Raw genomic sequence first — 18405 nt, forward strand, 5'->3', positions numbered from 1 at the left:
AAATAAAATTTGAAGCAACTGCTGTACAGCAATTGTTCTCTGCCTTCACCAATGAGGTCGTTTGTAGTGTAGTGGTGAGTATTCTGGCTGTCATTGTATAATACAGCAGAACCTCAATGTTAATAATTTATAAATTTATTAAAAAAAATTAAAATTTTATTTTTCTATAGGACCCATTGAATAAATAAATTAATAATTATCTATATTATTTACCTTATACTGTGTCAAGGTATACATACAGTAAAATCTTGATATTAATAATTTGATAAATTTATAAAATAATAATTTTTTAAAAATCTTATTTTTCTATACCCATTTAATATATAAATTAACAATTACCTGTTTTTGTAAGATATGTTTCAATGTTGTTTGTAGTTTCTTGAAATTGAATTGGAATTGGATTTCATTTTCAATTCTTTTTGTAATGCGAAATTTTAATTTGCACTTATATTTTACAACAACTGCTAGATAGGCTTTATATGTCATAAACCTCTATAATAGTTTAATTAATATCTGTGTAAGATAGCTAATTACTATTCAAATAAAATATAATAAATAATAAATAAGATAAACAAGTACTATAAATGTGAAAAAAATAAAGAATTCATTCATAAATTAATAGTTTATTAATTTGTCGAAGTTTTTTTTATCACTATACTCTTGGTCAAAATAATAATATAATAATAGTCTACTCATTTTCATTGTTTAGATAATAAAGAAAGAAAAATAATTTCCAATCGTAAAGTTTCATTGGATGGGTCCGGTTCGGACATTGTGGACCCCATGTCATGACTTTTTGATTGGTCATGACTCGTGACTATGTACATGAACTGTACACGCAGTCCAACACACATACAATAACTTTGTTACCTGCACATGTATCAACAAATTCACGTTGATCATAACCCTCAAATCACCAAACTGCTCCCCTAACTTTACACTAATCATTCCCCATACATGTGATACAGCCAATCCTAGACCACCCATCAAAAAGCATTCCAACAATTTACAGTGCACCTGCGCACAGATTAACAACTCCAAAAGACACAGCCCACACTACATCTTTTATGTTTCCATTCCTCCTTGCAAACCAGAAAAGATTCTTCTACAGCGAAGGGAAAGCGTATTCCTCGTGGCCATTTTAGCCTTTTAGGTCTAGAGAGAGGCGGGCTTCGTCGGAAAATGACGTCAGACGGTGCCACATCGACGTCGGCAGCTCGGAGGAAGCCGACGTGGAGGGAGAGGGAGAACAATAGGAGGAGAGAGAGAAGGAGAAGAGCTATAGCCGCTAAGATTTACACTGGGTTGAGGGCTCAGGGAAACTATAATTTGCCCAAGCACTGTGATAATAATGAAGTTTTGAAAGCTCTATGTGCAGAAGCTGGCTGGGTTGTTGAGGAAGACGGCACCACTTATCGCAAAGTAAAGTAACCTTGGCACTCTTCTTCTTCTTCTTCGTCTTCTTTTTTTTCCAATTATTTACTAGTTATGTGTGGGTTAGATCTGTAAGGTGTGTCGTCAATTTTGGTTATTTTTGCTCTTAAAAATAGCTAGTCCATTAATTTCGCAGACCAGAACCTATTAATCTAGTCAAAACCATCATCTAGGAAAGTACCTTTGCCCTTTAGGTTTTTCCCTTTTTTTTTTTTTGGATTTATGATTTTTGAGGAGAAATTGGACAAGGATATATTAGGATTTATGAAGGCAATATAGATGTTATAGCTCTGCTGCTGTTGCATCTTCTTAACTTTTTATTAATTTCGTTTTTATGATCTGACTTTAAGAGGAGTATTGTGAATTTTTATGCAATTACGTGAATTAATGTGATGAACTTCATTGACTAATTTCAATATAATTCAACTCTTGAGTTTTCCATTAATTATCCCTTATTTAATAATCCTACCATCTGTTTCATGGCTAATTATTACAAATATCCAGGGAACGAGGCCTCCTCCTATTGATATAGCAAGTACTTCAGCCAGAGTTACCCCTTACTCTTCCCAGAATCCAAGTCCTTTATCTTCATCCTTTCCGAGCCCAGTTCCATCATATCCGACTAGTCCTACTCGTGGTGATGCCAACAACCCATCTAGCCTCCTCCCGTTCCTCCGAAATGCAATCCCTTCATCACTTCCTCCTCTTCGGATCTCAAACAGTGCCCCAGTGACTCCACCCTTGTCATCCCCTACAAAAAGTAAACCAATTCCCAATTGGGAGTCTATGGCCAAAGAATCCATGTCTGCCCTCAATTACCCTTTCTACGCTATTTCTGCCCCAGCTAGTCCAATTCACCGTCAACTGTATGCTCCAGCAGCTACGATACATGAATGCGATGAATCTGATACATCCACTGTTGACTCTGGTCACTGGATAAGCTTCAAAAAATTTGCACCTTCTGCTTCTGGGGTGCCAACCTCTCCAACCTTCAATCTTGTAAGACATGTGGCTCAACCAAGTTTTGCCAATGAAGCTCTCAAGGAGAAGGGGCGAGGTTCGGAGTTTCAGTTTGAGAGTGCACCAGTGAAGCCATGGGAAGGGGAAAAGATTCATGATGTAGGAATGGAGGATCTGGATCTTTCACTTGGAATTGGGAAGGCTCAGAGTTAAGCTAAGCAAGGCCAGCTGATGCCGACATGTAAGAATTTTAGGATGGAAGAACGTGATTCTTTGGTTGGTTTCTGATTCATGCAGTTGGGAGGTGAAGAGCATTTCTCTACTTTCACTTCTATCTACTCACTCAACTCACTGGGCTTGCCATATCTTGAATCGAATTTGGTTTGTGGGAGGAATCAAGCTATCTTCTTCAATATTATTTAAGTTAATTTATTTTCTTTTTTAATTTTCATTTGATGTTCACCTTCCCTTAAATCGGATATTCAGGATGTTTCACAAGCATTACGTGTGTAGATACTGTCTGAATGTTAATGCCTTGATGTGCAAGTTATTTTCTTTGTAAAATTCGGTAAAACTTTTACAGCTCAAAACCATTTTTGTGCATGGCTAGCGTCGTTAATGGATGTATCTTGTTGGAGAAGAGGGGGGATTTCATTAAATTAAACTCTCTTGGCGACAATTGGATAAGGTGCATCCCACTGAGAGGAAAAGAAATGCTGTCATTAGAAAGTGGTAGCGTATCTATTTGACCTGAGTTTTACTGAAGTTCCTATTTGGATGATCATGTTCCTCAATAGGCTCAATTAGATTTTGTTGTTGGACTCGTGACAGATGATTGGTGTTTCGATGGCGTTGCCCGACAAATCCATGTTCACTTACACACACATTATTTCCTATAACAAGCAAAACGGAATAAACAAACTGAATTATTGGATGGAGGAGTTCTGGTCCTATTTATAACTCTTAATTTTTATTTTTATTTTATTTTAAGAAAATACCACTTTCTTGTTCAACAAAGTGAATACATACAATATTTGTGCTGAAAATATATCCTGGCATAAAGATTTTGTTTAACACATATAATATTTGTGCTGGAAATATATCCTGCCATAAAATGAGATTGAATAGACTGATCCACACTTTGTATTTTTCCAAGGTCTGGAGCTCTAAAGTTTCAAATTTACCATAAAACCTAAATCTCTTAACTGGAGGCTTCTATTTTGTTGTCAAAATAGGGCAAGCAACTACCTTTAACATGGCATGCTTTATGTTATGTCATTAAGCACCGGGGGAGGTTGGAAATCAATCACAGCAAATAAAAATGACCGAAATCAGAAAGGATTTACTACAGAAATCGAATTTTACAAGATAGTGGACTGATGAGAACAGCTAATTTGCCGAGTCAGCTAGCAGCTATCTCTAAGAATACCATTATAACGTGAACAAGATGTACAAAGCATGCTAATGGTAAATTTTTTAAAGGAACATTTACAGTCAAACAACGTCATAAAAGAATTCTCCACTGCAGTAAGACTTCAATCTCCGGTTAGGGAATAATACACACAAATGCTTGAAAATGCCATAGAAAACGTCTCTGAGAGGTAACTGGTAAAAAATATAACCCAACATATGAAAAACTCTGCTTTTCATATTTCTAGCTATAATGTTCTCAACAATCAGATCTGTGTAATTAGTTAGGAATAAGTGTGGATAAAGTATATCGGTCACAACTCATGAGATAGGCAACTGTTCTCCAAAGCTTTGGTTAGTTCTTCATCTCCTCAATCTTGGTTTTTAAATCCTTTTTGGCATCTGCATTGCACTGTTGGTATCTGAAGCATGTTAAGAGATGATCGTTAACTATCCCGGACACTTGCATGAATGAATAAACTACTGTGGGACCCACACAACGGAAGCCTTTCTGCATTAGATCCTTGCTGATGAGTTCTGCTTTCGGCGTCTTGACAGGTACTTGACGTGCGTAACGAAATCCATTTCTCACAGGTGCATGGTTCACAAAGTTCCAGCAATACTTGCTAAAAGAACCAAACTCTTGCTGAACCTGCAGAAGAAAAGCAACAAAGTTGGAACATAAATCCAAACTCAGATGAGTAAATGTCATCGCTCAACCTCACAGTAATAATTAATGCAATTCTTGTTATTTATCTTTGTAGTTGTTTTCTACAACCAAGGAATGGTGCCTTCATTTTCTTCTTTGAATCTGACATTTTTAAGATTTGAGAGAAATTAGGAATTTCAGTTAATAAACAGTGTCTCTACAAATGCTACAATCTCCGGTCATCAACCAAATCTGTTTAATTCCAGAGATAGGGAAAAGCCAAATCCTGAATCACAGATCTGAAGGATATGTCGGAGATTAAACCATTTCAATGCCTCACAGCACCAGCATAAGCTGCTTAAACCAAGTCCCTACCCCATGGTGCATTTACAAATTGGAGTTTTAGAATTTGAAGTGTTGACCTAAATAATCACCTTGAGCATCTGCTTAGCATTCTCAACAATTGCACGTAGCTTTGGCTCAGATAACAGTAGGCTCCCGTTTACCTTCAATGACAGCAACTTCTTCTCAGTAAACTGTGAAACGGATGATATGTCGAAATTGTCAAAAAGCTTCCTGCCAAATTTTAGCAATAGAAACTCGTTAAATGATTGGAGGATGTGAATACTTCAAACAAGTAAATAAAGAGATTAAATGCTAACATGCCTAAATATGTCTCTCCTGCTGAGAATTGCTGGCCAGCTAAGTTCTGCTAATGCTTGTGAAAAGACTAGCAACTCAAACAGCTTCCTGTCGTCATAAACAGGAACTCCCCATTCTTCATCGTGGAAAGAAATATAAAGTGGATCTGTTAAGTATAAAACAGATGTTCTACAGTGAGTAGATAATTGGTTTCAAAAAAGACAAGCAAATAAATAAGCCATCTATGAATAGAAGTGATGATATTATGTATATATGAATCACATCCTAAATGTCTAAATGAGTAAATGACTCGTATCTTAGCAGATTCAAAGAAAAAGGCAGTTTGGATAATTCAAATGCTAGAACACTAAGTAGAATCAATGGTTACTGATTGCTGTTGAAATCCACAAATTATCGATGTCTGAAGATGTACTGGCTTCGTCAAGAAAAAGGCTATCATCTTATTTAAGGTCTTCATCAGCAATGCGATGTCAACCCAAGCTGCAGTATTGAAAAGTCTGGCCATGATAGCTTCGCCACCATTAATGATCAACATGAACCTTAAACTTCGGTAACACAATTGGCCCTAAATTATTCAACAACTACTCTGCAGTGCCATACATGATTAACGCTTCATTCTGTTAAATGAAATCTAAACTATCATGCTTGACTCCACTATTAAGGTAGCATTAGCGAAACTAGAAAAATCCCATTTTGTGCAGCAACCTATCAGCAGCAGTTTTATTTATACCATCAGCAAAAGCCTTGCATGGCTCCAAGTACCAAAACCTTGTTACTTTTCAAAATGGTAGCAAATCAGAAACATAAAAAATTCTTAATTAACAAATAACAACCTCCAATTGTCGGATATGTCAGGAATGACCTTCAAGCCATTGTTTAAGTTTCCACATTTGATATAATCAGAAATGGACGCTCAAAAACTTGGTATGAGCCATGAGGCGCAATAATTTTTTTTTTTTTTTTAAAAAAAAGGAGTCACTTACCAGAGTTGGGTGTGATCCAATCACACCTCTTAATCGGCCCTGAGTTCACGGGTGAAGCTTCTGGAATTTCGGCACTAGCATGGGGAACGACTTTCATATTCTTCACGCCGTTACGCTTCGCCGTTACACTTCTTCTAGAATTCTCCATTCTCTTGGCCGAAGCAGCACTCGAAGTAGATGATTCCGAGGAACATGAGCTGTCCACCGACGCATTGTTCCTGATAACCGGTTCCGGAATTTTGGGAGCCGGTTTTTTCGGCTTCTTTGGGACTTCAGTTTTCCGTTTCGGGTCTTGGGAAGCCCTAACTCTGTTACCGGTCGGTCCGAGAATAGCCCGCTGTTCGGAGACCGGTCTGGCCAGTGATTGAACCTTCGTAGCCATGGAAGTTTATATAAACACTGAAATTTTAATAATGTGTGCTGATTTGAGCTGAAAACAGCAGCGCTCTAACTTGGGAAGAGTAAATTATGAGTAGAGTTCTCGTGTAGCTGAATGTTCCAGAGAACTAGTGGTTATAGAGCGAAATGGTGGGCAAATTGGTCAACAATTTTGGAGAGACTCGGGTGAACCGAGCAGAAGGTTTGGGTGTAGACTCTAGAGTGTGGACAGAAGCAGAGGGCGCAAAATGACGAAACAACGGACGGGTTTTCGGAGGATTAAAAACGTAAGCCTGCCGTGGCTAAGTTAACCGGTTACAGCCGGTGTGTGTCCGCGTGTCGGTGTCTTTTTACCGTTTTGGTGTTTTGAACAGAGTAGAGGTAGAGTGAAATACCAAATTTGCCTTCGCTCGTTCTCAAAATTGCATGGGTTTTTGTCGGCTTGTCGCGTTGCACCCCACCCAATCCATACGTTAAAAATATATATATATAGGCATGTCTATCTACTGAAAAAGTCCTAAGCTATATGACTCCTCCTTTAATCATATAGGTTATTATAAAACAAGACAAAAGTTGGCACGCAATATAACATTTTATCAGGATAATTGAGTGTTTTTCAGTAACACTTGCAGCAATTATTAAAACATGTAATTGTGGGATTGGTTATCCCAAAAAGATTTAAATTAATTCAAAAAACAGAAAGAAAGTTACTTAACTTCTTTGCATGATTGCAACTTTCGTCCTCATCGATATGGTAAAATTGGTTTACCTTAATAACAAGACAAAGTTGATACTCTTCTTATCTTTATGATGATTAATTATAGGAAACAGTACAAATCATCATTATCATTAATCATTATTGTTATTGTTATCTTATCATTGTCATAGACTCATAGTTGTCAAAAAGAAAAGAAAAGAAAAAAAAAAATAAGATGGGTTATATCTATCACAAGGCTAAATTTGGCATTTTGGTTACTTGGAAATGGAGTCGGCGGGCTAAAGGTCGCATTCAGTAGGTAATGTAAATGGGTGTCGTTAGCATGGCAAATAACTTTGCGAGGAAGTTCCTTACCGTTAAGAAAAAGAATCCAAAGTCGTTCTCGCTCACCAGTCACCAGAACGATAAAGGCAATAACAATACCGGTGGGTGGTGCGCATCTAACGGCTATCTTTCTTAACCACTGAGCTTATCCACGAATGGCTTGGGCTTGCTTCGTCGATTTGCATCTTGAACTTCATCTAGGAGTCCAGCCTTGGTGTTTAGGCCCATGATCTACATTGAAACTACTGGACTGTAAACTCTGATCCAATGTCGTATTCATTTTGCCACTACAAGGTAAGTAGGACACGAGGTTGGGTTTCCTTGAAACGTCACTTGGCTGGCACGTGACACTTTAAGATATCAAATGAAGCATGTTTATGGTAATATCATCATTGTTAGTATGCATCGTGTAGCTGTGCAAGTTTCATCACACTTGGCTCTGCGATCGAATTTAATAATTTTTGAAAATAAGAGATCTTCATAACCATTTTGTCAAATTAGGGGATGTTACCGTGCCTCCCTTTCTTTCTTTTCCCCCTCAAATAACAATTCTGAAGGTGGCTCGTACTGTAGTGGAATTGCAGCAATGGCGTAAAGTGGAGTTTCATGGGTGGCAGCGGCGGGTAGACTATAAGATTAAAGAATTGCATTATTTACAGTTTCAAGATTATTTTTATGTCGATGGGGACAAGGTACGCCGCCTTGAAAATGAGACTGACAGACTTTTACATTTTAATTGGTTGCTTCATAATTTTGCTTTAGCTTGTCAGCGAAGAAACACAATCCGGGGTTTGATGGATGAGGATGGGCACTCTATTACATTTGCAGTCGGTATTGAGCAAATTGTTTTGCTTGTATTTCTCTACGATCTTTTCATCTTCAGCCCCTGATGTCTCACAGTGGGATTCGGTGCTACAACAGTTGCCTGGAACAGTAACTCCTACTATGAATTAGGAGTTGACAAAGGAGTTTACGGGTGATGAAATTCAGAGGGCTATTAAGCAGATGCGTGAATGCATTCTCCGGAACCGGACGGTTTGTCACCTACAATTTTCAAGGATCATTGGGTTGTAGTTGCGCTGAGGTAATCCATTGGTCAAGTTTGATTAAAGCCAGCAGGGAAATATAAATTAAAAATCATACAATACTAATTGATACTTGTTGTTTGTTAATATTTCAGTCGATTTGAAATATTTTTGTTTACAATTTAAAGAAAAAAAAAAAGAAAAGAAAGAAAGTGTCTAATTGTTCAATCTACCTAGTAGATGCCGGCTAATGCTAATGATTTAGTTTCGAGTATTCAATTTTTCTCCGGTTGATTGATAAGTGATGATAGGGAGAAATCAAGTATAAAAAAGGAGGATGATTTCTAGTTTAGATCTCATATCACACAAATAATACGAATCGTTTATTGCTTTGCTTTTCCACTAGCAAATTCATTCAAGTGCACATTACTAATGCTTCTTGTTTAATCACTAGAATCTACTTTCGGATACAATATATAATTAGAGTAATAATATAGGTACAAATTCTTGTACAAATACAAATTGACGTGACATGATTTAATTGGTTGAATTAGATATCTCTTGATCCACATGATTTATTTTTATTATTTTGTATTTTTATTCAACTAATGAGTTAATGATAAATCAGATTACATAAAATAAATTTATAAAAGAATTTGTAGTTGTACCATCACTCATATAATTAACATTAATAATATTATACTATTAATATTATACTATTGAGAATATAATAGATTAGTTAAAAAAATAAAAGAGACAGTAACAACAATCACAACCCCAAGCTTAGTAAAGTAAGAATTAGAGTGAAAGGCAATACAATAACCGCCTGGAAATATACATACAAGAATCATCATCTTTAAATCTCGCTCCATCTTAGTCAATCAAGGAATATAATTATGATTGTTAGTAATATATTCCTGTTATTTGATAGTTATGTTTCTTTAGAAAGTGGTTTGACCGAACAAAGTCCAAACCCGCAAATAAGTTGAGTATAAATCACCAAGGTTATATGCTTTTTTTAAATCAAAAAACTAAATCTAGAGGATAATTCTTCTTTAAAAAATTATACTAATTTGTGTAAAATGCGGCAAGCAAAATAATTTTGACTACAAATTACATAAAAATTAAATAGCGGATGTGAGCTTATTTTTTCATTTTATATATTACTGTTCCTTATTCTTTTAAGAAAGAAAAAAAATGAAAAAGAATATCTATAAAAAAAAATGTGATGCCAAGAACAGACAGCCCTGAGCCAACCATTACAAAAACAACCATAAAAAAGGAATTGGTTCTCCATTAAGAAACATTATTTGCTTACTTATTACCCCACTTCTCCCACTGGGAAATGAGGTCATGCGAATGAGATGCAGATGCTCTTTAATAATTTACATGGCACAAAAAGCTGAGATAATTGTTCGTTTTTCATCTCTCTTCCTCTCAACATCAAGGGCTCTAGTGGTCGTTTAAGCTGTATATATCCACCCTCCCGGTCATCGGTGCGGTGCAGTGGGAGTGGGTGACTTAATTATAATTGAAATCAAGAGATCAATATAAATATATAATACAGCATGGTGGAAACAGCGGCTAAAAGCTCGCGGCCACATGTGGCAGTCTTAGCGAGCCCAGGACTGGGCCACGTCGTTCCTCTATTGGAGTTCGCTAAGCGACTTGTCATTAACCATGGCGTCCACGTCAGATTCCTCGTCATCACCACAAACGAAGCCTCAGCAGCCCAAGAGAAACTCCTCCGGTCACTCCCGGATGGTCTCGACGTCGTTGACCTGCCACCGGTTGACGTCTCAGCTGTCACTAGGGATGACATGCCCGTCATCACTCGCCTTCACGCCATTGTAGACGAAAGCCTAAAGTCATCCCTAAAGGCGGTCCTAATTGAATTATGCAACCCACGAGCTCTTGTTATCGATTTATTCTGCACCCAAGCTTTCGAAATATGCAGCCAACTTTCCATTCCAACGTACTCGTTTGTTACTACATCCATCCACTTCTTTGCCTTCGCCCTGTACCTTCCCACTCTTGACCGTGAGGTACAAGGCGAGTTTGTTGATCTTCCTGAACCGATTGAGATCCCGGGTTGCCCCCCTGTACGACCCGAAGACTTGCTGGATCAGGTCCGGAACAGGAAGATTGATGAATATAATTTATTTTTACTTCACATTAGCCGTTTGCCTCTTGCAGCTGGAATTTTCCTTAACCGTTGGGAGAATCTTGAGCTTGTCCCACTTAGAGCAATTAGAGAACACTCTTTCTATCTACAAATTCCTACACCGCCGATTTACCCAATTGGGCCGTTGATCAAGCAAGACGAAACGTTGAGTGCCTCAGATGAAGAGTGTCTGGCTTGGCTGGGCAAGAAGCCGTCTGATTCAGTCATCTTCGTAGCGCCAGGTAGTGGTGGCACTTTAACAGCTGAGCAAGTCACTGAGATGGCATGGGGTCTAGAACAGAGTAAGCAAAGGTTTATATGGGTAGTACGGATGCCTAGCGATGCTAGTGCCTCGGCTACGTTTTTTAACGTCGGAAGTGACGTTAACGATCCCCAAGCATATTTGCCAGAAGGGTTTTTACAGAGGACTCACGGAATGGGGATGGTGGTACCATCGTGGGCTCCACAGGTCGAAATTCTCCGCCATTCCTCCACTGGTGGCTTTTTATCTCACTGTGGGTGGAACTCATCTTTGGAGAGCATATGCCACGGTGTGCCAATGATTGCGTGGCCGCTCTACGCAGAACAGAAAATGAATGCTGCAATGTTAACAGAGGAGATAGGGGTGGCCGTAAAGCCAGTAATAGAATCGGGAAAGAAAGTGATCGGACGGGGAGAGATAGAGAGGGTAGTGAGGTTGGTGATGGAGAGTGAACAAGGGCAGGTTATGAGGCGGAGGGTTAAGGAGCTCAAAGAAAGTGCTTCCAGAGCATTGGAGGATGGTGTCTCTTCTTCTGATTCGCTTGCTCGTTTTGTTAAGAAATGGAAAGACTGATCATGACGTCCGACTATTACTCTTTAATTTTTTTCCTTCTTATATTTCGAGAATTTGAAATAAGCTGTGCTGTTGTTGTGTCTCGCGCTATGTATACATTCAGTATTACGGTGACCGGCCACTGGTCAGCCGTCTATATAACTCGCAATTGAAAAAATTTTAGTGAGTCAACAATTAAAAATAAATTAATATAAGTAAACAATAAGAAAACAGGCTGCAGTTAATCATTGAAGCAGTAATAAAATAAACAATTAAAAAATAAAAAAATAAAAAGCACAGGAAAAATCTGAGGCCTGTTTAGTAGCAGTCTCTTTAAAACAAGTTTACCATATACTACGGTGTTTTAGGTTCGTTGGTAGCTGTTTTTTATGATACAACCGGAATGAATTATTTGTCAAGCACTCACGAATAATTTTGACGAACACAAACAACGCAAAATCTCAATAAAAAACAGAATGTCAGAGAAGTAAAAAAAATTTAAGTGCTCTATGTGTTTTTTGTATTTATTGTGTGTATAAAACAGAAGAGAAAGACTGTCTTTTTATATACATGAGGGTATGTAACTGTTAATTTGAATATTTGAATTAATTTGGCACTTGTTATGCCCAACTAATGAAGAATGAGGTTGCATGAAGTTTCCTACGCACAGTTGATTTTCAGTTTCTGCACTGTATTTACACGTGTATTATGAATTGTACTTCTTTTTACTATTAGCATAATCGATTAATTTTAGAATAAATTAGAGGTAATATAACTAATTAATGTATATATGACATGTATAACTAAATTTAATATAACCTTTATTTGCTTGGAGGTTTTCTAAAATAAATACACATATGTCATATTATTATTTACTTGTTGTATAACTGACATATTGCTTCTGATTTATTCTATAATTTCTTGTCGGTGACTTTTTTTATATTATAGCTAAGCTTAATTAAGCTACAAGTGTCCCCTCCTTTAATTTGTAATAAAACACCATTTGCATGCATGGTTTGTAATCTCACTTTGTTTATTTGTCAAATATAAGTTTTTTTCGTTTCTTTCACCGGTATGCAATGAACAAACTTCCACCATGATACATTTAAGTTTATCTAATCAAATTTAAATAACTATTGTCATAACCCGTATCCTCAATAAACACTAGGGATGGCAATGGGGAGGGGAGGGGAGGGGACCGATCTCCCCGTACCCATCCCCGATATTTTGCGTATGTCCCCGTCCCCTCCCCGTCCCCGTCAGAATTACTTGAGAGAATCCCCATCCCCTCCCCGAATAATAACAGGGGATCCCCGAGGGTCCCCGATCCCCGAATAACTAATACATTTTTTTTTCAATTTTGAGTTAATCATATTAAAATAAAAAATTCAAATAAAAGTAAAGTTCAAAATATATCTTACATTAATATATATTACAAAAGTCACATACATTAAATTAGTAAGTAACGCAACATGCAAGGAATACAAAATTCTTTTACAAACTATCATAAACAAATTAATAGTTTAATACAGAATTGTTACAAATAAAATCGAATTTAGATTCAAAATTAACTTTTTCAATGGTGGCGTGGGCACTTTATAAATGTGGATTATTCCTTTTACAACACAATAGTTAAATCGGAGCAAATCAAAAGCAAATATTAGATTAGATTAGATTAGATTAGATATTAAAATTGTGATTCGCTGTGGGCAATTATAACATCTAAAAATAAATAAAAAATAGATTTAAGTTTAAAATATTTAAAGAATATTAAAATTAAAAAAAATGTTTGGCTAATAGAATCTACTCGATCTTTTTAATGTCCTAAATAAAAATTTAGAACTTTAATTAGTTAATTAGGCCTAAAAGTTTAATAGTATAAATATTTCGATATTTTTTATTTTTACCAATATTTATAATTTTATTATTTATTTACTAGTAATTTTAAAAAATTAAAATAAAATTAAAAATTAAAATGGGGAAATGGGTAGGGGATGGGGATTCCACCTCATCCCCGTCCCCTCCCCGAATAAGAAATTGGGTAAAAAAATTTCCCCACCCCCTCCCCGAATAAGAAATTGGGTATGAAATTATCCCCATACCCTCCCCGAATGGGGAAAATCCCCGAGGGTACCCGTCCCCGTGGGGATTTTTGCCATCCCTAATAAACACGTTACCCCCAAATATTAACTATATAAGGATAATGATAATACTAGGTATTTAATTATATAATCATTCTAAGATGCGTGCATTTATATTTTTTTAATATAAATTTAAATTTACAACGTTGTAAAAGGGAACAACTACAAAAAATAGATTGGCATAGACCACTATATAAAATTATTAAAAGGACGGACCACACTTACCAAATAGATTTAAGTTCGGATCAACCTAATCAAATTTTGAGTTAATAGAATTGAGAAAAAAATCATTCAAACACAATCCAAATTTATAATCCAAACCACACCTAATTCATATTGGATCGGATCAAAAACTCGAATTGACCTCGGATCAAACCAAATTTGGGTGGTATTATTTTTTAACCAAGGTAGTAGTGGGAATCTATTTCAAATTTTTGTTATAAAATAAATAAATAAAAACAAATTCGAAGACAGGTGTACCCATTGAGATTTGAAACTTGGGATCTTTATTAGTTTCTACACTCTGTGTGAGTGGCAAAGCTATACAAACTTTTGTCATTGAAAGAAATCTCAAATGTGTACAGAGCTGCTATTTGGCAGCAAAGACAATTTTCTGGATCTTATTTTTATTAACTAATCTCAAATTTCAAACGAATGAAAATGGATGAAGGAAATATTTGTGCAGAATGGCAATTGCAGATTATTGGAGAGATGGTAAAAGTTTTATTCAATATAAATAAATAATGTGTATATGACTGTATTCACCTTTCACGATTGCCCTTTGTTCATGTCCGTTAGATCATGATATAAATTTGGTCAATAAACCACTGCCACTAATTCAAATTGAAATGGTGTGATGAGTAAATGCATCTTTAAATAAAAAGATATATTTTCTTCAAGGCACCATTAATTGATCATATCTTTATATTAACACTTCATTTATTTTGAAAATATTACAAAACAATCTTCTTATTATTTATGTTACTCATCTGCCCTTATTTTTTTATTACTTTTACAATAATACCCTTGCAATTATATTGGGGATATTAAGGGTAAAAGCTTGTTTAGTCCTTATATTATATATAAGAGGTTAGTGTCCATTTAGTCTCTGTATTTTTAAAAACACCTCAAAACGTCCCTGCTACTAAATATTGACACTTGTGCCATTATTTTTTATTATTTTTAACTTGCTTTTACAATATTACATTTTTACAATAATGTTTCTTTTTTGGATGTTAATAAAAAATTAAATTATTAAATTAAACTAAAAAATAAAATAAAAACAAAAAAGGTATATATTAATTTTTGTGGAAGCTCACGTATGTCTAAAAAATTAATATCGTAAAAAATTACATTATCAATTTTTTTAGAAAAATTAATATTTTAACTCAAGAGTGTGTTCCACAAAAATTAATATATATTTTTTATTTTATTTTATTTTTTGGTGTTAAACTGGTAATTTATTTTTTTCTTTTTAATAATGTCTAAAAAAATATAGGAACTAAACGGACACTAACTTCAAAATATAGGGACTAAACGAGCTTTTACCCGGATATTAATAAAAAGAAAATCAAATAATTTTTCAAGCTAACCCTAAAAGAAAAATAATAACATGAAAAATAAAATTAATTCTTATTTTATTTTTAAGGTTAAGTTGGTAAATTAATAATTTTTTATTCTTTTTAATGTCCTCAAAATCAATAGAAGGATATTATTGTAAAAGCACAAAAAATAAAGGTGGAAGTGCAACAAATTTAACAGCAGAATATCTTAAAAAATCATTTAAGATATAAATACTAAACAAACACTTAAAACAACCTTTTTCCCTTAAGAAGAAAAAAAGGAAAAGAAGGAAGCAATACATGTATCCTATGGAATAAATTACGAGTTTGCAGACGATCCGAAAGCTATCAATTTTAGAAGTGGGGAGTCTCAAAAGTCAAATGTGCATTGCGAAATCAACAAGGCTTAAATTCTTCCGCACTACATAGTAAACTTTTGTGGAGCTAGGGTCCAGGCTGGGCCTACTTTGTTCTTCCGAAACTAAGTATTGGCCCAAATTCGTCCTGGCTCTGACGATCGCCCGCTATCTAAAAGAGCACCGTGATTAGCCCCTACCAGACGCCCACGCGCCCTCCTCCGTTGCGTTCGCGCCACGTCATGACTTGAAGTGGCACGCACAACAATGACTAGCAGATTTCCTTTTTAAAAAATTTTAAATGTACCGAATCACGTTCAACCAAAAAATGTTCTCTTTTACAAATCCCGCCTTAAAACTTCGTCGTTTCACGTACAACCAATTCAGTCAGTCAGCCAACTATGCGTATTGTGATTATACCGACCCACACAGCTGCTTCCCCAAGAGACCCTTCAAATTAGCAATCGCAATTCCATGGATCCCTCCAAAGCTTCAACAGCCCTCGCTCCCTCCAAATCGTCCGCTGATTCAAAGCCCAAAGATAGAGACTTCTTAAACCATTTAGAAGCATATCTCGCGAAACGAGACGGCGTTGACAAGCTTCTCAAACTCTCCAGATACGCGACGAAGATCATCTTAGCCTCTTCAGTCCTTCCAGAAACTCTTCCCCTAACTGGCCGACTCAAGAGCTTCGAGTCCAGCGTGGGACTGAGTCGCAAAGCCTTTCGACTCGGAAAATTCGTCCAAGACGTCAACGCTTTGCGGAACTCTCATCTCGATTCCCTTTCCAGGGAAGATCTTATTCTCTCCGTTATCGCCTACGGAGGTGAAGGCTTGTATTACTTCGTTGAGCAGTTTATTTGGTTGGCTAAATCGGGATTAATTGATCCTAAACACTCGCGTAGTTTGCAAAAGATTAGTGCTTGGGCGGAGTTTATTGGTTATATAGGTAGCATTAGTCTGAAATTTAGGGATTTGAAGATGATTCTTGAAGACGAAGCGTGCTTGGCATCCACCATTGACATTGCGATTTCGAGAGGAGATGGATGTAAAGAAGAAGAGCAAAGAATGAAGAAATTGAAAGCGAAGAAGTTAATGAAGAAACTTTCTATTGTTCAAGATTTGGCTGATGGATTAATGGCTTTAGCTGATATTCGTGATGGCAAAGGAATGCTATTTGGTCCGCTCTGGGTGGCCTCTGCCGGTCTTTTGTCGGCCGTCATTAGTACTCATAAAAATTGGCTGTCTTGCTGATTTTCTTTCATGGCTATTTGACAAGGTATGATTGTTTGTTTTGCTGATTGAATTATCAACTTCAGGCCTACTGTTTGTGAACGAAGGTGTCATACTGCAGTTATGTATTTTAGCTGCAAGTGTGACAGTGACTGTGAGGATTCTTGTACTGTCACTTAAATTATACCATACGAACCCATGAAAAGTTTGGGGTTCTCTTTTTTTTCCACCAGAATAAAACTATATGCAGGCAGGGAATCAAATGAAATTTGTTCAATAATAATTTTACGTTATAAAAACAAATGATAAGTTCAACATATTCATTATGCAACAGCAATTCTTTCATGGATCATTTTTAATTTGTTACATGTGGTTATAAATTTAATTTAATTTTTTACCATTTCTCTGTGAGCTCTTTCTAATTCTACTCCATTGATTCTGAAGCTTCAATTATTAATCCTTCACTGAACTGAAGGAAAATCAGTCAATTAATGATCAAAGATAAAGAGTTCTTGAACCATCTCGAAGCACACCTAGGAAATAGATTGAGGTTTGGGTGGTTTTCTCCTTTTTTCTCATGTATGCTGCCAGGTTCATCTTAAGTTTGTTGGTTAATCCAAAACCCAAACCTTAAAATGCCGACAGAGAGCTTTAGTCCAGTGTAGAATTGATTCACATAGCAGTCCGATTCGTCAAATTCTAAAAAGTATCTTTTCCTTTCTATTGTACATTAATATCTAGGTAAGGGCTTGTTTTACTTTGTCAAACAAGATACTCTGTTACTTTATTTGGGGTTGTTTGACCATAAGCACTTGCATAAATTTGGAAAGGTTAGTACTTTGGCTGATCAAGTTTATTGAATGCTTTGGTAGTTTAGGCTTACTTTTGGGCAATTTGAAGGGGGTAAATGGAGATGAGGGATGTTGGAATTTAACTAATTTCAAGAGGGAATGGTTATCATGAAGAAGAGAAGAACTTGGTCAACAAGATTTTGATTGTTCAAGGTTAATCTGAGGGATTAATGTTATTGGATGGTATCTGGGATGGGAAGGGAAGGCTCTTGGGGCCACTTTTGGTGGTCTGTCTAGGACTTCTTTTAGTGGCTGTCAGTTCTCACGACGCTTGGATTCGCTGATTTTGGTGGCTATTTTTGAGGTATTATTATTGTGTGCATTTAGCCATACACAGGCCGCATTTCAGTTAGGATTTGTTGTAAAGGCGCTTTTGCTTTGTTTTTGGTGTTAATTGTTCAATCTCATGAATGTCAATTTTAGCTGAGCTGTTTAAGGTGAAGGATAGTTGTCATAGTTGTGTTTGTCGTTATGTGATTTAAACTATTCATATCTAGTTTTAGATAGAATCATATCTTGTAAAGAAAAGCAATCTGAAGAGATCACTTTCATTTGTAGTTTTCTCACTCCTTTTTGCCTAGGCATCCTCATAACTCAGTATAGCTATCCAAACACATAAAAATTCTATTTCCTTATATCATTCTTCTATAGTTGCTTTCCATTTTTTATGACAACCAAATCGGTCACAGTGTCCAGTAGCAGTCCAGTGACTTTGTGTTGTGGTTATTGCTTGACCCTAA

The 18405-nt window shown here is 36.1% G+C and overlaps 4 protein-coding genes across 4 annotated transcripts; 3 read left to right on the forward strand and 1 right to left on the reverse strand.

The window, feature by feature from the left end:
• Window positions 1–967: 967 nt before the first annotated feature.
• LOC102623539 (protein BRASSINAZOLE-RESISTANT 1) lies at window positions 968–2997 on the forward strand. Its single transcript, XM_006473399.4, has 2 exons — window positions 968–1422; window positions 1939–2997. Exons 1-2 carry the CDS (start codon window positions 1183–1185, stop codon window positions 2605–2607), a joined length of 909 nt encoding a protein of 302 aa, XP_006473462.2. The 5' UTR covers window positions 968–1182; the 3' UTR covers window positions 2608–2997.
• A 719-nt stretch (window positions 2998–3716) lies between these two features.
• On the reverse strand, window positions 3717–6744 carry LOC102623818 (uncharacterized). Its single transcript, XM_015528765.3, is given in 5 exon segments — window positions 3717–4171; window positions 4174–4456; window positions 4888–5029; window positions 5120–5261; window positions 6100–6744. Coding segments are annotated over 5 exon segments (1002 nt in total). The 5' UTR covers window positions 6482–6744; the 3' UTR covers window positions 3717–4118.
• Window positions 6745–9772: 3028 nt separating this feature from the next.
• On the forward strand, window positions 9773–11620 carry LOC102624105 (hydroquinone glucosyltransferase-like). Its single transcript, XM_006473400.4, has one exon. The coding sequence runs from the start codon at window positions 10113–10115 to the stop codon at window positions 11541–11543; it is 1431 nt and encodes a 476-aa protein (XP_006473463.2). The 5' UTR covers window positions 9773–10112; the 3' UTR covers window positions 11544–11620.
• A 4299-nt stretch (window positions 11621–15919) lies between these two features.
• LOC102624396 (peroxisomal membrane protein 11A) lies at window positions 15920–17166 on the forward strand. Its single transcript, XM_006473401.4, has one exon. It carries the CDS (start codon window positions 16056–16058, stop codon window positions 16833–16835), a length of 780 nt encoding a protein of 259 aa, XP_006473464.2. The 5' UTR covers window positions 15920–16055; the 3' UTR covers window positions 16836–17166.
• The last annotated feature ends 1239 nt before the right edge of the window (window positions 17167–18405 follow it).

This window comes from Citrus sinensis, chromosome 5, assembly GCF_022201045.2.
Source record: "Citrus sinensis cultivar Valencia sweet orange chromosome 5, DVS_A1.0, whole genome shotgun sequence".
NCBI classification, from domain to species: domain Eukaryota; kingdom Viridiplantae; phylum Streptophyta; class Magnoliopsida; order Sapindales; family Rutaceae; genus Citrus; species Citrus sinensis.

Excerpts from the sequence above, each read along its gene's own strand:
- LOC102623539 (XM_006473399.4), top strand. The coding sequence starts at position 1,183 with ATGACGTCAGACGGTGCCACATCGACGTCGGCAGCTCGGAGGAAGCCG. Across the intron at positions 1,423-1,938 it reads ACGGCACCACTTATCGCAAA|GGAACGAGGCCTCCTCCTAT; the intron begins GTAAAGTAACCT and ends ACAAATATCCAG.
- LOC102624105 (XM_006473400.4), top strand. The coding sequence starts at position 10,113 with ATGGTGGAAACAGCGGCTAAAAGCTCGCGGCCACATGTGGCAGTCTTA.
- LOC102624396 (XM_006473401.4), top strand. The coding sequence starts at position 16,056 with ATGGATCCCTCCAAAGCTTCAACAGCCCTCGCTCCCTCCAAATCGTCC.